The sequence below is a fragment of the Cimex lectularius genome, unplaced genomic scaffold (assembly GCF_000648675.2).
Source record: "Cimex lectularius strain Harlan isolate CLEC.00 unplaced genomic scaffold, Clec_2.1 scaffold267, whole genome shotgun sequence".
Lineage (NCBI taxonomy): Eukaryota > Metazoa > Arthropoda > Insecta > Hemiptera > Cimicidae > Cimex > Cimex lectularius.
In genome coordinates this window covers 81,949-106,464 of record NW_019392840.1, presented here as the reverse complement: position 1 = coordinate 106,464, position 24,516 = coordinate 81,949, and the positions used below count along the sequence as shown (strand labels likewise).

Below are 24,516 nucleotides of genomic sequence, written 5' to 3'. Positions count from 1 at the left end.
TTAAAACGGCATACAAGGAAAACGCGGTTTGTTGACATTCCTCCACGGGTCACAAATGACAAACAAAAAATTAAGAATTAGCTCTAGGAGGATATAATAAATTTGACGATTTACGAGGGTTAGGGGGGTGTTTTTTAGGATAAACTAAATAACACCCCTCATATTGAAATCATACCTGACAAACCGATTCTGTCTGTCAGCTAACTGAATTTTTACCTTACTTTATGTACGTATTTGGATAGAAGTTTCCCAAGGAAGCATTCTTGACCAATTTCTTTGTACGATATAGACTGCTGATATACTTCGTATGTTAAAATTTCGACGTCCTTCCATGTTAACTTTATAAATTCCTAAAAATACAATTTTACTCTCATTTATTGTAGATAGGAAAAAGAAATTGTTCATTTACAAGAAAATGATAAGACCTCTCTGAGCGTACTGATGTGAAATGTAGAGGGCTCCAAAAAAAAAAGATACCAATTCCAAACTCAACATAGATATACATGAATATATCTGTTCAGCCCAAAATTGTCGTCAAGTACACCTTTTATATTTTTAATTATACTTTTCCTGACATCATGAGCACATACATGACATCAAAACTCGTTATACAGAATTACATCAAACACAAAAGAGCTATCAATTCCAACCCTACCAGAAAATACTCCAAGAAGATTAAAGCGAAAGAGGCCCCTGAGACCATCTAAATGAAAATTAAGGAGGATTTTCGGTCCCGTACTGCGCACTGAGTCTGTTTATATTCGCGGGTTTTGGCTGTTATTGATACAGGTTCGGGCTGTCTTCAGTGAGGAACTGTTTCTTTCGTTGTAGGTGCAGGTCCTTACACACCTAAATATTCGGCAACAAGGAACGCCAAAGACTCATTCAATATAAAAACATATTTACTTAATGCAATCTTTGTAGTTGTAAATAACCAAAATACTAATAGAAGTAAATTCGTCTTGGCCTACAATGATGATAAGTAAAAGTCAGGTTGGCTAGCTATGATGATAAGTAATGAAGACGTTTTTACCGCTAACTGAAAATGTTTTTCTGAAACCTACATCACACCAGACCGCATCTCACGATTTCTGAATAATCATCGACTAACGGTCACTAACCACCACACATTACTATTATTATTTTATTAAACATTTTCAAATTTAAAAAACATTTTTTAACAAGCTGTTCACTACGAGATTTTACGTACCGCCGTTTAATTTTTTTTTCTTTGCTCTCTTATTAATTGGACGGAAACCATTACCTTACAGGGCTTCCCGAACAATGGTCCACCGACCATAAGTAGGGGGTCGGCGACGAACTTCAAGAAAATTTAACAATTATAAAAATAAAGTAGAATGAATAAATAAAATTAAATAACTAATAAAACAGTCTTGAAAACGAATCTTTTTTATTTAAAAAATTTATTTATTATGTAATCAAAACAGGTAATGTAAGTGAGATGGACGGGGCAAAACTGATTGGGCATCCATTTCCCACTGGGAACTGCTGCTTCTGGAACCCCCTGGATTTTTCTAATGTTGCATATAAAAAAGCCGTTGATTTTAGAAAATGTGGTTCAAGTTCAAACTTCACTCGCGAGTGCACTACCTATTTGTGTCATTCTCATAGACCTGTTATTTACTCCAATATTGATCGGTGGTTTAAGTCTCTGAGGAAGCTTTCAGCTTATCCATCACCTACACAGTTAGGAAAAAGCCGAATTGGAATTGGTCATGTGGAAGGACAACCTTCCGATGAGGACTTCATTGACGACAAGCCAAATGAAGAGACGATAGTTTGGCAAATCTGAGGACCTAACAGTTGTATAAACTTTAACGTACAAAAGAAAACACATGGCTATTCGGGGCAGTTTAAATGATTGAGGATGAAACTCCTATAAAAAAAAAAAAAAACATTTAGCTTAGCAATTTTATGAAAAATTAAAACATTACAGTATAATTAGTTCACGATATACATACCATTTTCTATACCTGCCTCTTAGAATTTTAGGTTTTAAATTTCATTTACGCGGTTCAGCCAAAGGGTGAGTTTGACACAATTGCTGAGGCTTTATTGCAGGGAGATGTATAAGGTTGCCGTAATTCTGCTGATGTCATTCCTGATCGTAAAACAGCGTAATATTTTAATGTTGGAACATCAAATATACATAAATTCTTAGGACTCTTTCTTTTTTTAATTGGACCCTATCTCGAACAAAAAACTATTTTGTTGACTTTACCATCACTCCTTTACAAGACCGCTATTCTATGAAAAAAACGTAGACGCTATTTCGGATAGCATTCTGTTCTGTTGCATGAGCACTTAATCAATTTAGCGTTACCGTTCTCGCTAACTTTATCCCATCAAATTGTACAATGCACTGTATGAACTTGGTACAAACATGAATTTCAAAAATATCTGAAATTTTATTTTTAAAGTCAACCATTTTTTTGACGAATAGTCTGTATCTTGGTATCGTCTGGAAGAAAAAACAAATTCAATGCCAAGCTTTCGGCCTGTTTTGTGATGAACTGTCTACAATGCTTGGCAATGTTGGTTCAGAATAGGTCTTTAATAAAAATTGAAACCATCTAAAAAAGTTAATGATTTATGTCGAGTTGTAGACAATTAAAATAGGTCGATAGCTTGGCAGATAACAACTGAATTTGTTTTTTCATACAAGCCATACTGAGTTTCAGATTATTCGTGAAATGTATCTTGTTTCAGAGATTGTCTATTATAAGATCAGTTTGGTGAACTCAACACACTTTCGATACAAGTTTACTTATCTACTTCCGACCTCAGAATTACAACACTTTGGCCTTGTTCCTTTAGTAAATAAACAACAATCATTTTACACATAAATTAATTTTGTAGGAAGAAAACTCGGGTAAAATGTATAATGTTTAAAATATTGTTTTTACCAATATAGCCAGAACGTTTTGTTTTCCAATTTTGCTTAATTTATAAAGGTTCATTTATATGTATTCTTCCACCGGGGGCGTTTTTCCCCACAATATTTTTTCACAATAGGATTTAAACGACAAACAAAAACAGTTAATTACCAAATTGAGGAAATGTTGTAAAATTCATTTAAATTGAAGTGTAATTGGAAAGCTGTCCTGTAAATAATTAAACACGATTCACATAAATTTAATGATCGTAAAACCGTGGGTGTCAAATCATCCTCTCGTCTGGTGTTTAGCTTCCTTCCAGATGACGACAGTGTAGGAATTCCTCCCTTAAATAAAAATATGGAGGCCTGGGCAAACTAATTGCCAATTACATATATATATCACAGGGTGCGGTTACAGGGCTGGGCCATTTCATCCTTCAGCTTCCCTGGTAAAATCATTGCTTTGCCTTTATGCATCTTAATCTCGTACCACCTTAGTTAATTAAACAATTAATGGATTCTGTAAAATCATAGTTCGATTTATCACGCCGAACATCCGTCGATCAATTTAAACTTTCTTAATCCTAAAAACAAAAGTTATCATAACCTGCGATTTAAAAAATAAATAAAATCATTTATAAAACGTTTTCACTAGGCATCGTTTGTCTTTAATGATAGCAAATTTTCCAGTACTGCAACCGGTTGTTATCCGAACGCAACGAAGCCTTTGAACTGTGTCCTCTTTTAACGGGTTGACAAAATAAAAACTCTTGTGCGTTATCAAGTTTCCAACAGAAAACACTTCTTACCAACTCTAAAGACTGGAAAAAACCTTAATCGCCAGTTTCTTTTTAATGAGTCTCATTAAATCGACCTTTTATCTAACAAAAAATATACAACCAAATTCTATTAAATTTTTGCGCAAACGTTTTATTCAAACTTAAACACTTTTCCTTCGCACAAATTCCTTAGGAATTTCCAATTAACTTAAAAACGTATATTCTTCTATTATATTAACTTCACTTTTCGATATCCAACAAGTATCTCAGTAAAGAAGAAATCAATTTATTAAAGTCTTTATCAACTCTTGCGCACGATGGCTTTTGCGGACAATACAAACTTCTGGCACAGAAAATAAAATGAACCTAATTTATTATAGATATATAATCTATCTGCTCATGTTCCCTCTAATATATTTTTCCTAGATTAATACTATTTGTATTTAAGGAATCGTTGATATTTTTCTTTACTGGGCATTTTTCATCCGTGGACATTGATATTATTTTATTAAAGAACTACAGCACTTTAATTTTATACTGTGTAAGGAGAAAAGCATTTCGGGCTAATGCCGTAACTCCTCCACAGATGACAGTATTTACACCTTAATTCTGGCTACAGTACTAGAATATTTTAATAGAAATATCGATCTAAAACGTTAAATTTAATTGGATATTATTTATTTTTATAGTTTAGTTGTTACTGCTCGGCGCTGTTAATAACCAAAACCATTAATGCCGATTTCAGATATATATTTGCATAATTAACTAATTAGAGTGACTACAAATTTTATTAACAAATATATAAAAAAGTTGCAAGAAAACCAAATGTAATTGATGCTTGCTTGCCTTCCCGAAAAGGACAGTTGGTACAAAATCCGAATTTACTTTCTCTGAAAATATATTTCGAAAATATTTTAGGTTCAGTTGCAAGATGAGTTTTTCTAACAATCTAGACTGAAGCGTGATTGTTGTTTCAATGAAGTCACATCACCAATAAATGAAAACGTCAACATATGTTAGCAATCTTGTGTTAATAATGATGCTAAATTAAAATTTATTAATATTTTAAACTCAGTTTTCCATTTTTTTAAAACGTTAAAAGACATCCTTCATTATCAACATGTTAGTATTTGTACAAAATATTATACACATTCAATCTGAAGTTTGAGGTAGAAATTTTTTTTTTAAATATCTTCGAATATTGTCATTAACGACTGTTAAGTTCGGAAAAAAGAAAGATAAATATGTTCGGTTGAAGTAATCTGTATTTACGTACAGAGATTTCTGGCCATTACTTTAATATTTTTTATTAATGAAAAATATTTAACATTTCTGTAATCATTTGTTAAAAAGTAGTTCGTTTTTGTACAAAAGCCACCGGTTTAAATAACGTTACCAATATGCAGTTGTAAATTATATACTTTTTTAGATTTATAGCAAAATTTTTTCTGGATTTTACAGAAACTATGAAAGATCTAGTTTAATTTAAAAAAATTAGTTCAACAAAAATATTTAACATTATCCATTGTTATCGCGCTATTATTATTGTAATGCCAAATTTAAATAGAAAATGCAATAAAATAATTTTTACAAGTAACAGAAAGGAGGACGAGGGGCTAAGACCAGAACGCCCCAATCTCCGGCCCCATAAAATTGCAATATAAAGCATAATTAAATTAGCCTTACCCGATTTAGAATAGACCATGCGAGGTTGAAACACGGACATTTACATTCGGGCCAAAGCTGGTGTAGAGCAAGGGTACTTGATGTGTCCTACCTAATTGAAAGGTGCAACTCCTTGGCTCTATATAAAAATGATGTTGTACTGTTCCCGAATTTTGTTTGAACATGGCAGCGAGTATCTTGTTCCCTTGTTCGATTGTTCGACTGATAATTTGTGCCCCTAGTGTTCGGTGAGAGTGAATGTATTTGTTCGTAAGAATGTGAAGGATTTTATAATAAATGAAAAGGGTGGTGGAGAAATATCAAGTACTCTACCACTCTAACTCAGTGATGGTAAGACAGAATGTATGTAAGACTGAGTAAGAGAGTGAATGAGTTTGGTTTTAGAAACTGATTGCGTTGTTGCTGAAATTACCGAGCTTTTGATATCCCTTGGACACCAATCTTGGTGAACTAAACCTCGGTTTGACCCCGGTCTGCCAACGTCCAGGTGATTCTTGAGACCTGCAGGTAATGTATAATTCACAAAAGCTAAAATTACCGATAGACTGCGAAAAGTGATATGTATGCATGTAAGTACGCAGATTTGAGCTTATATGGATCAGCAAATTTTAAAGATAATATACAATCATTAATAACATCAACATCGTCATATCTGTCTAATTGTAAAAAAGTCACTTTGTAGAATCCCAACCTACCGGAGCTTCTATAGAAAATACTTGAATAGCCCAATCCTTTAATAGGCTCTCTCTCTTCTTCCTTGAACAGGGTCGCTCCTCTGCTAATCTAGAAGATCTCCTTTGAAAACTCACAAACGGAAAAGACGCTTTTGCCGTCTGACGAAAAGTTTAAATTAAGGATAAAAATCTTTTTTTCGTTTTTGTTTTGTAGAGCATTCAGACTGCTTAATCCAGAAGTGTTAAACAATTAAATGTTAATAATATTACTGTAACTATGTATGTTTTTATCCTTTTCGTATGTCAACCTACAATATGCTTTCCTGATTGACTAATATCCCCCCCCCTTAGACTGACGTCATTTTAACGCATAAAACTCTAAAATTTGTATTTTTAGAGGAGAAATGAATTTATTTTTCTCAAAACATTGTTTTTGGTAAATAGTATTGGGTTGTCCGGAAAATAATGCAGGATTTTGGTATTAAACAAAAAAAAAGAAACTAGTTACTTTAAAGCAATGTTCTTTAATCAAAATAATTTCCCATACTCTCAATACATTTCTCCCAACGTGTTGGTAACTTATTAATTCCGTCTGAGTAGAATTCAGAATTTTTAGAATTGATAAAGTCAATAAATGCATTTTCCAGTTCCGTTTGATTTTTGAATATTATGTGTTGTAAGTAGTGGTCCAGGTGTCTAAAAAAATGGTAGTCAGTAGGCGAGAGGTCCGGAAAGTAGGGTGGGTGAGGCAAAGTTTCATAGCCAAGCTCCAATAATTTTTGTGACGTTACACGTGACACATGTGGTCGAGCGTTGTCATGCAACAAAATGGGCCCTTTCCGATTGACCAAAGAGGGCTTCATTACTGCCAATTTCTGATGCATGGTATTAATTTGGTTACAGTATGATTCAGCATTGATGGTTTCGCCAGGATTTAAGAAGCTGTAGTGTATTAAACCAAATGAAGCCCACCATACCGTAACCATTACCTTTTTTTGATGAGTTGGGGGCTTTGGAAAATGTATTGGAGCTTCTCCTTTGTCGAGCCACTGTCCAGAACGTCTAGTGTTATCGTAGAGAATCCACTTTTCGTCACATGTAACAATTCTGGCCAGAAATGGGTCATTTTTGTTTCGACAAAGAAGTGATGCACAAACATCAAAGCGCTGATTTTTTTGGCGATCGTTTAATGAGTGTGGAACCCAATTTTCGAGTTTTTTCACTTTTCCAATCGCCTTGAGGTGGTCAGCGACGGTCGTTTTACTGACTTTGAGTTGCTCTGCAAGTTCTCGAACAGTTGTTTTGGGGTTTTCTTCCACCACTGATCGCAGAACATCATCATTAAGAGAGGAAGGCCTTCCACGACCTTCTTCATCTTCAAGGCTGAAATCTCCCTCCCGAAATTTTTTAAACCACCTTTGCACAGTGCACTCATTAACACAACCCTCGCCCCAGACTTGGTTAATGTTTCTAGCCGTTTGGGCTCCGCTTCGGCCGAGTTTAAACTCGTAAAAGAAAATCGTACGAAATTCTCGCTTTGACATTATAAGGATGACTGAATTATTTCCAAGTAGCGGAATGCTACAGAGGTAAACAAACAATATCATTTGGAAGAGGATTAATAAGTGTTGACATTCATACAAATGAGTAATCCTGTAAACGTAAACAGAATATTTTATATAGATTTTTTTTAATGAAAACTTAAAATCCTGCATTATTTTCCGGACAACCCGATATATGCACAAATGTACTTAATCCATTACATCCTCTTTTGCATATCTCGTCTTGTGTACCATAACTTCCTGAAAACATTCCTATCAAGTAATTATGAGATAACGTTGTAAGAAAAAAACCATTTACCTTAAGTCGTAATTTTAGAATATTTTTCTACAAATGTACGGAAAACATGGATTTTTCTTATGACCACTAGATTGTATTATTTTTCATTAAAATAAATACTTTAAGTACTTTTTGGTTAATATTTTTATAGTCATTAAGGTGAGGGGATTTTTTTGGCATAAGACGCCATATCGGCGGACCACGACCATTTAACTATACTTATTAATTTCAAAAATTGAAGAACCTAGATGATCTTCATTGTGTTCCCTAGACTTTACCTTAAAGTGCGGCGATGTCACGCATGAATTGCATTAAGCCATTCGCCTAAAAGGGGTACGATTTGATTCCAGAATTATTCATACAGGTACCTTTATGTAAATTTTCCAATATACCATTAGTATCCCAGTAAAAACATAAATATAGAATTTTTCATAACTTTGAATGCTCAAAACGATTGCATCCCAATAGAAAACTGATTCGTCTGCCTCTTTACGTATATACTACATTTTCATTAACATCTTACATATTGATGAACAAGTTATTATTCATTCATGTAAATTATTATTTCACTTAAATACACTTTAAGTAATTAAATTTCCTCTCGGCGAGTTTAATGAAATATTCGTTGTAATTAATTACGATGGGATTTAGCGCATCATGTTTAATTAAATAACACTATTACAAGGGTAAATCAAGTGCGATCTGAAGAGAAAGAAGTAAAGAAAAAAATCACAATATATTTTAAGGTGCGTGAGCTTCCTTAAAACATTAATTAAGAATTTATTTTACTCCAATAAAATAGTTATAGTTATTTTGTAACGTTCTTAGTATCTCACAAATTAATTATTTATTTACTACATTCTACAAATAAAAATATTATTTCTTCTTACTTAAGCAATAAATTATGTTGGCTGATTGTAAACATTTTCAGGGTTTGGTAAAGTTCATGGCTCCCATATTAGCGTACAAAGGGGTAATCAATTCTGAAAAATCAAAAAATATATTTTAATAACCAAATTGTAAAAATAGTCGTTAAAATCCCGCAATATTTTGACGAAGTGTATAAAAATAACGAGAAAATAATCGTTGATCTATTTGGAAAATTGTGGCAAACGCGCAGGATAAAAAAATGTGAGAAAATTACAAAAGTTAAAAACAAACATCAAAGTAAAAAGGCTTAAAAATCAGAAAGGATCAACTATCCTGAATAAATAAATTATGATAATAGCTGTAACTGTAAGAAATATGTCGTTTTGGAGTCAAAAGAACATAATTTTTTAGTAATGAGAGTATCTATTGAATATATTGCTTAAAGTACGTATTTAATTTTAAATGTCTTTTTTTTTAAATAAACATTCTAAGTATCTAACTCGTGCTCATTAAGAACAATTTTTTTTTCTGCATAATAAAACATCATTTTGCGAAGATGAATTATTGTTGAACTAAAGTCTGCAGAATTCCATGTTTCCGAAATGAAAATTTTAATTAAGCATACAGTAATATTTTTATTATGGCTTTATTCTAACTGTTACTCATTTTTGGTCATTTTGTCCAATGCTGTTTTGTTCTGCCAGATTCCTTTCTGAGGAGTGATTTTGTTTAGTCAAGTACCATTCATATAGATGTGACCAGATTGAAAAACCATAGAACATGGCAAAATGCCTAAACTCGACAGACCAACAACATTGATGTTATGGAGTAACCAGTTGCCCTTCCGACCGACACGTCATCAATGTCTAGCGGGTCCAGACGCCCGCCCATCATCTTAATCATCATTTTTTTAAATAGTATAAAAACCTTAATCCCCAAATATCCAGGCCTTACTCGTGCAATATCCTGCTCCCCATCACTCCGTCAGTTTAAAGTTAAACATTGTAAAGTTTTGAAAATAAAGTTTCCTTTTTCATAAATCTTCTTCGAGCGATTACTTAACTGGCGCCCGGAAGACGGACAGGGATTCGAGTTAAGTCAAGGCCGAAGAAATTCCTGCTGCGACTATTCGTCAGAAACGTCCTGAAAATCGCACAAGACATAAGAAAAAAGAACCAGCAACCTGAAGAAAAAGAATACCGTAGGAGTAAGTAAAAATGTTTCGCCTAAGCCTTCCAAATTAATCCTTCGTTCTAATATGCCTCCAAAAATTAATTATAAAATAACAAGATCACAAGCCCATTATTGGCACTCTCAACACGACTGACAAGAATGACACATCTACACGGAAAACAATCACTTTGAACTTTGAAGATGAATAAATATCGAAACTAATTAAGGTTGTTAGTTGAGAAAAAAAGTCAGTGTAACGAGCGGGATTCGAACCCATGATCTTCGGCAAGATACGCCGCTGCTCTACCACTTGAGCTATCGTGACCTCGATCCACTCGGACACTAACTTCCCATCTCAATCCAACCTTTTGAATTTTCCCTCCTTTTTTCCATTATTCAAATGCTGTGTAATCTATTTGATTCTCCTTAATAGTTAAGTTTAAATGAAGTATACCTTCACTAAAGCTCTCCGTGGCCATTTCATTTCTCGCCCAGAATGGTATGGGCATGCAAATATTTCCGACCATATATTTCCGGACAAAGATTTACTATACATACACTTCAATGATTGCACAACCTTAAGGAACCAAACTCAAAACTAATAAGATGGAAATTGCAACACGCAGATTTTAACTTCGATGTTAAATATCTAGAACGCAAAACATACGCCTTGTCTCGTAATCCACTATCATTACAAAACATACACGCTATTGATCCAAATGCAGTGATTGATGAATTCCTCTCCGCAACCCTGCCTTCAGATATTGGCGAACTAAAGATGTACTTGATAAGACATTAAACGAAACACACGATGACGTTTCTGATAGTCTACAAACCCGATATTCCCAAAAATCCTCTAACAACCAAATATTTATTGTTGAAAATAAGACTAAGTGTATTAATGCTGAAAAATATCAAATAATTATTATCACGGGAAACCCAAAAAATAATAAAATAATAGAAAAGCGATTCTACAAGAATAGGCATCATTGGCACACACAATATCCTTATTCGAAAGATATAGAAGAAAATTGCCTTGAATTCCTACACCCAGAAAAACATACGGTCTATACTGTTTTCCAGCCATACAAAACTCCATACACGAAAAAATTTATGAACAAATATTTAATTATTTCTCCAATATAGTAAAACAAAAATTCCCCATGATAAAAATTAAAGATATTTTCTGAAAAGGTTAGATATTATTTATTTCTCAGATCATGAAGAACTCATTTTATATTATCATATTCGCAAAACCACTCACAGAGGAATACATGAAGTTTACCAAAATATATCAAAACGATATTATTGGCCAAAAATGTTAGAAGAAGTAACCAAATTAGTTAACAACTCTTCTCGATTAATAATAAATTTTTAATTATTTTATCAGCTTCTATTTAAATATATAAATACTCAATTAATTATACACAATTTTTTCGAAATGATAAATTTGTGTCACAGGCGGGATTCGAACCCACGACTTTCGGCTCAATACGCGGCTGCTCTACCACTTGAGCTACCGTCACTTCGATCGCCCATGCCACAAACTTCTCATCTCGACTATCCGATTTTATTCTAATTGTAAGCAAATCGCGGATTCATATAGAAACACTTTGTATTAACGATTGTCCTAGATTAGCCGGACTGTGTACGATTCACAGGTATGATTCTAGATTAATACTAAATTTTTAATTATTTTATCAGCTTCTATTTAAATATATAAATACTCAATTAATTATACACAATTTTTTCGAAATGAAAAATTTGTGTCACAGACTTTATAAGGGATCTTCTCGATTACCTTATAATTGAAGTAGTAAGGAAAATCTGGGAATTGCAGAAAAATTTTGGAAAAGAGGTGACAATGTTGGATCAAGGGTCATTCCGGGATTCTTCAGAATGAAATTGTAGATAAATTGGCTAAGGGAGCCGTAGAAGAAGGCGTTACGCTTGACGTCCCACTCACCATGGGGCTATGAAAATTCAAATGTGTAAACTGGCATACGAAAAGTGGCAAAGGTTTTATAACTCCGCCGATGCTGGAAGGTACTATCGGTCAGTTTTTCCATTTGTACAGAAAGTCCCTTGATTTGCGACAAGGGTGGGAGTAAGGCCTTTTGCTCAACTATAACCCTGCTCAGAACTGGTCACGGTGTTTGCGATTCGCACCTAATCAGAATCAATCTAAGGCCCTCACCAAACTGCGCTACTTGCGACGTAGCTGAGGACTTAGAACAGATACTTTTGGCTTGCGCGGAATATGAAATACAGAGAAAAACCTTATTATAAACCTTTTATTTCAAAAAGGTCTCGAACATCCCTTTAACTTGGGCACTTTAATGGGAAATAACAATAAGGATGTCTACAGTGCCATAGTGAACTATACTGCGGAATGTGGACTTAACGTGAAGTTGGAAATAGAGTAGGTGGGTTCCGGTGGGAAATTGGTGTGGTCGGGGGTGACGGGAGGGCTCCTTGGGCAAGTTAGCCCCAGCTCTCTAGGGGATTTGGACTTTTCCATAGAGTTTGTAAATGGTTTTTATCTACATCCCCGTAAAGATTGCTGCAAAATTAAACGTTTATTATGTATTGATAGAAGGTGAGCCCTATTCTCTCCTCTGCCTGGCGGCGGCGTCTTGTCTCCTTCGCCGGACTCCTCGTGCTCCAGGCCCTGCCGGTTCCCTCCTTTTTCCATTCTTTAGCCACTAAAGGTCATAAAAAAGAAAAAAATATTCTCTATGTAAGGAGGCCTATAATGTACAAAATAAAACTAATGTACATGTAATTACTATAAAACTAATGTACAGAATCACCCCTCACCCAATAAACCCTTCTAAAAATTGTATGGTAACGTATTGCACGATGATGGAGAATTATTAATTACGTTAATAGATTCTTTTTCAAATGAACTATATTATACAATACTCCGTACCCAAAAAGAGTCTAATTTAACATAGGAACTGAGTTTAAGAATAGATTAAATGAAAATGTTCTCAAATATAATAATGTAAAAACACATTTCACCACGCCAAACCATTCCGATTCAAATGGTCTAATAAACAAAGCCCATACAGCCTTAACAGAAATAATGAACAACAAAAAACACGAAAAAAATTATCCGCTAATTAAAACACTGACTTTCTTCGATAGCATACAATAATGTTATAATTTCAAATCTAAAAATGACGCCTTATGAAGTTAGGTTCGGAACAAACAATACTCATACGCAGAAGAAGTTATCCTAGAACAGAAAGTTAAAGAATAACACGACCCCAAAGAACTTGTAATTAAAACAACGAAAAAAATCGAAAACAAAAACAAAGCAGGACACGTAAATTAAATGAAACCCGAGAAAGTCCTGAAGGAAAAATTTATGTACGACACAAACAGTTTGGAAAAGCCAAATGTAAATATAAAAAAGGGAAATTAGTCTCACGACGCAAAATTAGCCACAATTCACGGAAAAAATCTATTAACGAGACCACGGAAATTTTCTGAAAATCTTGTATCTATGGTGACGTTACTCGCACTGCTTGAGATTGTTGTTATTCTTCTACCGCAGACGAAAATGCACCCATTGGGCCTATTGGAAGGTGTTCCCTAGATATTTTCACAATTTATATTCATGTTATAATATGTATGGGCTTCCTGTCAATACTTTTTATGTGTAGAGATTAGTGATCGTTAATCGATAATTATTCAGATATCGTGAGATGCGGTCTGGTGTGATGTAGGTTTCAGAAAAACATTTTCTTTATCGTGCCAACGTTTCGATCTTTTATTGAGATCATCTTCAGGGCTCAAAGTGTTTGTCTTCTGTGTAATTGTGCCATCCTTGCGTGTCGTGTTGAGAGTGCCCGCTAAAGAAAATGTTTTTCTGAAACCTACATCACACCAGACCGCATCTCACGATATCTGAATAATACTTTTTATGTTTATTTATTTGCGCCGTCACTGTAAAGAAGACAAACTACTTCTAGAAAGGCACAACTAATTCATAAAGAAGACCCTCATCAAGAAGTGGTGGCTCTGCCAACACACCTGCATCTGTTCTACAGGACTGCCTTTTTTATCTCGCAGGCGCTCCAACTTAGGGGCGGAGGAGTTGTTGAGTAACGATTTGCCTCAGACCGACACGTCAGCAAAGTCTAGCGGATCCAGACGCCCGCTTATCATCTTAACCAGGATTTATTTAAAATAGTATAAAAACCCTAACCCCCAAATATCTTGGCCTTACTCGTACGATCGCCTTCTACCTGTCACTCTGTCGGTTTAAACTTAAACATTTTACAGTTCTGTCAATAAAGTTTATTTTTTCTAAGTCTTCGAGCAATTACTTAACTTTGATGATAGACAAACCAGAATGATTAGAAACAACGAAACTACAAATTTTATATGAAGCCAGTATGATTGTTTAGAATAATGGCTTAGCCGTGTAAAATGGAAAATACAATAAAAACTACAGTAATCTTTTTTCTTTGGTGGCTAACAAATAAAATTTCTGCGTAATGGACAAAAAGGCATTTGTTGTTTTTGTTAGAATAAAGCATGTATCGTTGTCATAAAACGTTTGCTTGCTCTATATACAGGGTGAGTCATTTTTTGACGCACCATTGGAAAATCAACGCGGGTGCGTTTAAATCTGACTCGAGGCTTATTTCCTTTGATTAGTACGTTAATAAAAGAAACTGAGTCAATTTTCAGTGCACCATAGGGAAATCAACGTTGGTGCGTTTAATTATGACTCGGCACATTTTATTTTGTTAGTCTACTACCAAACAATGGGCGAGTCACTTTTCGACAAACCAGTCGTTACAAATTAGTTTTAGTACGTTGGAAGGAAAATAAACAAAACCAATATTATTAAAACATTCAAACACAATGTAAAAATTAAAAAAAAATTCTTCACAAATTAATTTGATTAAGGTTTAAGAGTATTTTTTCGTCCGATCATCGTTTTACGATAGACTAGGTTATTGTACTGCAGCAAATGGAGGTCTGTTCGAACAATTATTATAATGATTTTGAACATTTTTGGTTTGCTAACAAAGGAGATTGTTACATTTATTTAATTTATTTACTTTACCAGAAAAAAGGAGATTGTTACATTTATTTAATTTTTTTACTTTACCAGAAAAAAGGAGATTGTTACATTTATTTAATTTTTTTACTTTACCAGAAAAAAATACTCTTAAACTTTAATCAAATTAATTTGTGAAGAATTTTTTTTAAATTTTTACATTGTGTTTGAATAATGTTTTAATAATACTGGTTTTGTTTATTTTCCTTCCAACCTACTAAAACTAATTTGTAACGAATGGTGCGTCGAAGAGTGACTCGCCTATTTTTTGGTACGAGACTAACAAAATAAAATGTGCCGAGTCATATTTAGACGCACCAACGTTGATTTTGCACCAAAAATTGACTCACTTCCTTTGTTTAATGTTAAAATCCAAATAAATAGTCCTCGAGTCAGATTTAAACGCACACACGTTGATTTTCCAATGGTGCGTCAAAAAATGACTCACCCTGTATGTATTTGGAATGAACGTTTTCTTTATATAGGTGCATGTTTTATATGTCCATGTTCTGATAATTAAAATAATAATGTTTATTACATATGTGAATAATACGATGAAACATTTGTGAAAAACTGTAAAGCTACAAGGAAAAAAAATTTAAGTTAACGTAATATTAAAGTAAATTAGTTTTTAAAATTTCATTTAATCTTGCATAATGGATGGTGAAAGTCTTTTCGTTTTATACCAACAGGCAATCTTTCGCCATATTCGACATTAAATATAAATTATTGTTACAATTTCCTCTGAAAGGAATAATTACATTTAGTCGTTAATGTTTTTAAAAAAGCGTCTCCTCCCTAAAAAGCCCGTTGGCTTTGTTCGTTTTATAATTCCGTTAAATGATATCACACAGCTTTGCTTGTATCGTAAAACGTATAAAATCAAGCCCCTATCCCGTTGTTTTAATTAGAGCTGCGGCCGGATAGTAATCTGGGCCTATTGTTAACGGGGAGGTGTGCAGATATGGGGGAGACTGTGTTCGAAGTGAAACGGCAATTAATTTTCCCTCTTTCTGCCCTTTTCCAGCGCCATCTGCTTCTTCGGGATCCCCCATGCCTTTTCAACCGTTGATTCTTTCGCTTAAAATCACACGTACAAGAATGTAATGCTTCAGCAAAACCCGCCGTATAAACAATCACAGCGTTAGGGTTTTTAGAGCTTATTCAAACCTGAAGTTGTATTAAAGCATTTTTTAGTTAAGTTTTCTTTTAACATAATGCATGGTGAAAGTCATTTCTTTTTATACCAACAAACTTTAACTGGCAATCTTTCGCCATATTCGACATTAAATATTATTAAATTAAATCCTAAGCAATGTCGCCGACAGAGAATTAACGTCGTCCAATTGCAAATTTGTATAGTAAGAAATTCTTATCTACGCTTTGTCATTATTGTATAATGAATAGTCCTCATCTCACGATTTCTGAATAATTTTTAACTGAATTGAAAGAAAATTTTATTTTATTGTGTTCAATAAACGCTGTGACTAATTATATTCTCTTCTCCGTATGTTTAGTACATGTGTACATTTTGTGTTAGATATTGTTTATTGCTAAGCACATATTGTGACCCTATAAATTAAGAATATTAACAGAGAACACAAAGAGAGATTATTTTATTGTAAAAATGCTACAGTGACTTTTATGCTAATGTTGAGTTACTGTTAAGTACTTTTTGGTGGAAACATTGCACGGAGTTAAATAAAAGACAGCAGTGGTCAGTTATAGGTTATATAAAGTCCACTGAAGTGAATGTTTATTTACTTTTTGACTAAGTGAGAGGAATTAACCTATAATCAAAATAAACATCAAACCAATATCAACACTCCAATTGACTTCTTAGCTCGTCTTTTACAATGGGCAATCATCAAATGGTCCGCAACGACCGGCCGTTTAGTAAGTTATGGGGCGGTTTGGGAAAATCAGATGAATGTAAGGGGTTCGCCATTTTTGTGATTGCTATTGATTCCACGTTGAGTTGGTCCTCGCCAATACCTGTGTTTTACCGGGCATACTTACACTTATAGAAAGTTAAATAAAATATTTTGATCACTTATTACTAGAAACTGGATTTCTTGGGGTTTTGTTTACTTGAGTTAAGAGCCTTCTAATCCAAGTTTATCATAACCATCCCTGACAAAGTTTATTTTTGACTAATGATATCCATTTTTTTACATTCCGACGCTATGAGATAAATTTGGCGAATGAACTTGTTAATGTATTTGAATAAATGAACAGATTTAATTTATTATAATTACTCTTGCTTTCAGCTAGTGTAAGCGGAATTTTTTTGCCAAAACATACGCGTTGCAATTTTTAGAAAAAAATTAAATGTACATCAAAAATGTTTTATGAAATTTTTCAAATGTGTGGTTATTAGTGACAGTTAATCGATAATTATTCAGAAATCGTGAGATGCGGTCTGGTGTGATGTAGGTTTCAGAAAAACATTTTCTTTATCGTGCCAACGTTTCGATCTTTATTGAGATCATCTTCAGTGCCTGGAATTTACAAACATTGTTTACATTTAACAAATACATTTAGGATGTGGAAAAGTGAATATATGCAAAATATATTTTTTTATATTCAATTGCATTGTATTAATTCACTTTTCCACATCGCAAATGTATTTGTTAAATGTAAACTATGTTTGTATATCCCAGGCCCTGAAGATTATCTCAATAAAGATCGAAACGTTGGCACGATAAAGAAAATGTTTTTCTGAAACCTACATCACACCAGACCATCTCACGATTTCTGAATAATTATTAAAATTGTTCACTTGAAATTAATGTTTACTTAAACAAATTTTTTGAAATATTGAACATTAGCATAGTTTTAATGTTTTTCTAACCAAAGTCAGCTATGCTTAGCATTTTTTCATATTGTAAATTACAAACACTAACCCGTTGAATGAATCAGCCCCTCTTTTTGTATTTTTCTGAACTTTGTTTTGTTTATTTACAACACAATATTCCAATTTCAACTTATTATTGGGTTTTTTTCGTTTTATGAAATTTCGCCTTTCATCCTTATAAACAAGATTCATTGTTACCAGTTAGCCCCATCAGCTCTAATATGGGAAAAGCTCTATTGAAAAAGCTTGGTAAGAAAGGGGTAGCTGATGTCAAAGTAAGTCTAGGATAAACTGCGATGCGTACGACAGTGAAGCATACAAATTCATTTGAGGTATTGCTTGCTATACGAGTTCGATCACGGACAAAGAACTGCGGATGCTTGTCGAAATTTATGTTGAATTTACGTGATAAACGAAGTAATTGAACGTGTAGGTAAAAAGAGAGGGACAAATCGAAGGCATCATCTTTGTGAAACGCCTAACGAGCTTAAAAGCGACGACTTATTGGTCGCATTGGAGGGTGAATGAATACAGTCGAATGTAGCTATCAGAGATATATTAGGCACTTCTACAACAAAAGACCTAAGAAAGACACAACAAAAGAAAGACGTTCCATTCTTTGAGTTACGTTGTGAAATTCCTCAGAAACAAGAAAGACAGTATGGCTTGTTGCGTTTCACACATGAATAGGAATCAACCGGAATATTTGGCCACTGGCGATAAAATGTGAATCCTTTACGAAAATGTTAAACACCGAAGGACGTTTGCAACTATAATGAAACACCGAGTCACGTCACAGCCAGAATTGCCCTTCGTAAAGTCTGTATGGTGGGATATTAGAAGAATAAATTATTAAGAATTTATATTATATTTATATTTATATTATAGAATTTAAATTATAGAAAGAGGAATAAGACATGCACTCAAATTCTTTCAGGAAACAAATATTCTCTTTGCCTAGAGCGTCCTTTATCAGTGTTGAAGGAAAAACTTCCAGCCTGAATTGACGAAATGTCATGTCACGACAATGCCAGGCCTAACCCAGCTGCAGTCATTCAAAGGAAAAGAAGTTAGAGTAGAAGTTTGAAAATTTTTGAAAGAAAACGCCCTGAAAATCATATTTAGAAATTTCTACTTGTCTATCATCAGACTTTTATGGTTTGGAATAAAAATAAAATACATTTGTATTTTGGAAGTTTAATTTTATCTGAAAACCTACGCACACACCAAATAATTTCGGTTCACAATTTTGAAATTCTTTCTTTAGAGGCCATGTATGTGGCAATAGTCTGTTAATCTCATTGATTTGAACGTTAATTCTTTCGTGTTTTCACGAAATCAATCCGCAGTACACGCAGATTGGCGATTTAAGAATATCGTTTTTAATCGATCCACACAAGTGCTTTTTAGCCATGATTAACACCTTGACTAATATTTTTGCACATTCAATTATTTATTTAGTTGAACAGATGTGAGAATAACAAACAAAAACAGAAAAAAGCTATAATAAAAATATATGTACGTAAACCAGGAATACAATTTTATCTAACATTTTAACCAGGTAAACTATATTAATATAAAAATAATGGAAAAATAATGGGGAAGACTGTATATGGAATAACAATTTTACACGATCTATCATTGAATGAACAAACAGTTAAAAATTACAAGTTTGCATATTTATCTTTAAACTGCGCTATAAAACGATTCAACTTTTATATTTACAAGTCAGTTTGCTGAACGAAATAACATCAAAACGTCATAATGTAATATGAGATCATTACAATTTGCCTCTTCAGTGAGTCTCTCTTCACGATGAATGCAGTTCGTTAGTTAGTTTCATTTTTCAGTTAATAAAACCCATTGAACCACCTAAGAACCCATACAAATACACTTGACTGGGTTCTTTAAATTTGCTTCTTAACGAGAACAAATTTAAATTGTTCTTGTATGTTTAAGAAAAGACTTTTGTTGACCAAGACGTTTGTTGCGTTCAAAATCATTGCTTATTTTTGTTTTTCGCTGAAAATGTTGCAGTTTTGTTTCCCGAGTAGTAAAAACGCAGAGTTATATTATTAGTATATTTATATGACGTAAATGATATTTTCGGTTTGTTTAAACAAAAGTTTTTTGAACGATCCCAGGTCATTGGCAGCTTAGGTGGTAAATCTAATTAGAGGCTGAAAGGGGTGCGATGCCGGTGAGTTGATTTTAAGGGTGTATCACGATACCGGTCAGATTGAGTAGCACTAGTCCATAAGTAACACGAGATCCCTATGAGTGGTCACTTCTTCATGGCCTTAATGTCAACAGCCGATGAGGGTAGCTACGACGAGCTACACAAAAGGCCGTCAAGGGTTGGGCAACACATTCCTGAAGTGCTAATTATACCTTTCTTCATTTCCCTACCCGGAAGGCTATTGAACCGATGCAAAATGACATGACGTCAAGACGTTATTTTCGATTATTTATGTTCTCATAGTATATAGGTAATATTATACATCAGATCAATACAATCCCGATTTATTGTACTACTTTATTGAAAATGTAATAGAAAAATTTACCACTTATTGACATGGTTAGAAGAAGCAATTTGTTATTTCGTTATTCTAAAATAATCCTGACGATTCATAAAGATGCTTTTCGGGAAATTTTCTTATTTACTTAAACATCAATCGGCCGACAACTTGTCATCTAAATTTTTATCAATTGAAAAGTAGACAACGGTAGAAAACCACCAATTTTTGTTAATTTGTAAAGTTCCCATTCTACAAAGCAACCTGATTCACTAATCAATAGTAGTAGAATAAGTTTTAGCTATCCGCGTTGTACGAATTTTCAGGTTTATATTGAATCAATTATGGTTTTTAGTTGAGATAAAAAAGTCAGTGTCATGAGCGAGATTAGAACCCACGACCTTCGGCTAGATACGCCGCTGCTCTACCACTTGAGCTATCGCGGCTTCGATCCACTCGGCCACCAACTTCCCATCTCAACCCCACATTTTTTAATTTTCATTACTTTTTGCCAAGTTGAAGGTCGTGGGTTCGAATCCCGCTTGTGACACTGACTTTTTTATCTCAACTAAAAACCTTAATTAATTGAAAGTTATTAATTAATTGGTCAAGCGGACCACGAAAACTAGTGAATTTAATAAAGTTAAAATGAAATATATGTTCACTCAAGCTCTCCGTGGCCATATCATTAGTCGCCGAGAATCAAATAGATTACACGACATTTGAAAAGTTGTAAGTTAGTGTCTGAGTGGATCGAAGTCACAATAGCTCAAGTCGTAGAGCAGCGGCGTATCTAGCCGAAGGTTGTGGGTTCGAATCCCGCTTGTGACACTGACTTTTTTATCTCAACTAAAAACCTTAATCAATTGAAAGATATTAATTCATCAAGCGGACCACGAAAACTAGAGAATTTATATTTAACTTGTAAGTGTTTCTATGATTAAAGCAAAGAAGACGCAGCAATGTCTTGTATTGATTTAATTGAGCTTTGACGCTCACAACTAATTTCATTCTGGAGAGTCGGTGGCCGCAATGGTTTAGGCGTTGACACGTCGCTCATCACTTTAAGGTTAAAGTCCGGGGTTCGAATCCAGCGGTCCTGCATTCGAACCAGACATTCTTACAAATGGGCTTTTTTTCTAAAACACCGACAGGGTTCATATAACTTCGTAGTTGAAATATTATCGTAAAAAAATTATTATCCATCTTAAATTTAATTGTTAAAAAATTTCGGGAAGATTTTCATACAAATTTAAAGCAACTATTTACCAATACACATCACCAATAATCCAATCCAAATCGAAGCGAATCAAACCGAGCGAAATTAAAATTATAAAATACTTCATGGGATTATGGTGCCGGAATCAACTAGGTGTACGAATGCAGGTTAAGCAGAATCAGTCAATCAAAATTGGATAGACCTAAAGTATTGTCCTAAAACCACATATGAAGGTGCTGTCTGGTATCTTATACTATATAGTAAGTCAAAATGACCAAAATACACAGTACAATTATCACAAAATCAAAGAAAAGCAGGGCTAAGGATAGCTAAAGCAAATAAAACAGCCTCAACAACGGCGTTCCAGGTAGCATAGAAGTAGAGCCAGTGGGTTTAAAGATAAGAGTAAAACTGACGTATAGTAAACCTATACAAAAAAAAGTGTGGAAAGGCATCATAATTTAATAGTGAAAGAGAAGGAATGGCGCGGGAATGATATACATAGAGAAGCAAAACTGTTTCCTTAAATCGAAAATGTTGAGCTATCCAGACATGTCAGATGGCAAAATTGGTTCAGGTTGGTTTCTTATTTCGCAGATAAAAGGGAACAAACAAAGGGAAACCTCTTTGCAGTAAGCTTAAATTTAGAAATTGACCCAAGAAAATAATAAATAACCCCTTTTTATGAACTCTTCTTAAATAAATTGCTTATAAAGTAGATTAAAGTAACACTGACCACAGAACGTTGTAAATTCTAATAAATTGGCCGAGGTCGGCGGTACGGTGTCTCCTTGTACGGTAGGAATATAGGCAAAAACTCAACTTTTGCATAGTTTCTCTTTAATATAAGCAAAGTTCAGTGATAAATTAATTTACCTGTAAACAGAGGTTAAGGTAACATAGGTTAAGGCATTTCATTATTTTAAATTAAATATTAATTTTGTTCAGAAATCTTTAAAATTAGTTGTCCAATATATTTTTATTCTTTTTTTGTTGACTTAATTTGTGTTAGCCAACAATTATTTGGAATATATTTTAGGTGCTCATACCGTGACAAAACTGATGCTTGATCATTCTATATTTTAGCGACTTCCTTTCATTTCATAGATTTGGGATCTTATCTGTCTAATACTTAAGGATTATGACTCACAGCTGTTAATAATTATGCGTGTAATTACGACATATTTTCCTTCCTTTAGACATGCAGTGCAATTTTATATTTTTAGTAAGTACATTTTCACTGTTACAGAGAATGGGAACGGTTCACGGGGAAGAACTTCCTTACATGCTCGGTGCACCGCTTGTTGACGGCTTCAGCCACTTCCCTAAGAATTACACCAAATCCGAGGTGGCTCTCTCCGAAGCTGTAATAATGTACATTAGCAATTTCGCCAAAACTGGGTAAGTCGTAATATACGATTAATACATTCTTTAATTTATCTTTAATGTATCAACACATAAAATTGCCTTAAAAGTTATACGCGCCTTACACACTTTGAACCCCTTGTATTTATATTTGCTATAATAGAGCAAAATAAATTGTTTGGTAAAGAAATATAGGATCGCAATCGTAATTTTGAGATAACAACCCTTCATATTAATGCCTAAGAATACTCATTTAAATATATTTAAATTTTAAAATTTCAGTAATGTGCTTGAAAAGGTGTCTACTGTTCTTTAAATGAAACATTTATTCATAATCCCGAAAATGGCCTGCTAAGAGGAAACTGCTAGGTGGGATTTAATCCCATTCAAAAGTGAGAAACGTTGTTTCAACTTCGCACCTCGTTTAATTTAATTCCCGGCCTCTTTAAAATCAGGAACAAAGATTCTACTTTCTGAATGGCCATGAGATTGCAACAAGTTTCACAACAATGAACCATTTTGAGCATTCAGATTTGGTAGAAAGCCTGACATTTAAGAAAAATATAAACTGCTAAATGTTTACTAGTAAATTGCCAATTAGTAGGTTTTTAGAGTAGTTAAATAGTATAGATTAAAAATATTCTAGTTGTATTTTCATTTCTTTCAACAAGTTCATAATACCCATCGTCATATTGAATGTACTAAACTGAAAGTTTTGCAACCAAAAGGAGCTTAGTGTTAAAGTAACAATTTCATTTACGTTATGTTTCATCGCAGCAAGTACGAACAGGTTAATTAATCGATAAAAAAATATGCCAGTCATGAAGATCAAATTTAATTAATTTCTTAAAAGTGATTAGATTTCATTAATTCAATGTAATTAACCTTATGATCTGGAATGTGACTTTGAATTACTCCATTGCCAGTTTTGTTTTGATTTTGTTTTTACAAGGGTGTTCCAACTACATGGTCAGGTTACATGAACCCAATGATTTACTCATGGTCGATTTTACAATAACATGTGAAAAAAGAAATACAAGTGATATATACTATGACAATCAAAGTAAATAAACCGTTTAAATAAATTGAAATACGATTACAAATTATGGAAGAAAGATAAGAATGAATTATTAATATATATCTAATCAAGATTAAAAAGTAAATACTAAATAATATTTACTTTAGTTTCTTTTCAACTCATAGAGAGAGAGAGAGAGAGAGAGAGAGAGAGAGAGAGAGAGAGAGAGAGAGAGAGAGAGAGAGAGAGAGAGAGAGAGAGAGAGAGCGAACAAACTTTTCATGTTTACTATTCGTAAGTAAATCCGTTATTTAAAATGACGATTAAATTTTTTTAATATTTGGTTTGTATTTTCAATTTTTTTGCATCCAACAGATAAGAATACATCGGTTAATGCAATTAAAATTAATAGAATAAGAATACGTTACAAATATCCCTACTTATTTTGAGCAGTTTATAATTGGTGAAAACAAATAATTACATTGTCTTATGACTTAGATGTTTTATTATTCATTAGTTTTGTCATTACAATTATTTCTAA

General features: G+C 33.5%; 1 protein-coding gene across 2 annotated transcripts in view; it reads left to right on the top strand.

Annotated features, from left to right (window-relative positions):
• LOC106664635 (neuroligin-4, X-linked-like) overlaps nt 1-24,516 on the top strand; it is a 532,107-nt gene that overhangs the window by 442,183 nt on the left and 65,408 nt on the right. For both annotated transcript variants that reach the window (XM_024228640.1, XM_024228641.1), the window contains exon 6: nt 22,842-22,993. In XM_024228640.1, coding sequence (XP_024084408.1) covers nt 22,842-22,993 — 152 coding nt within the window. The remainder of the gene's footprint in view (nt 1-22,841; nt 22,994-24,516) is intronic.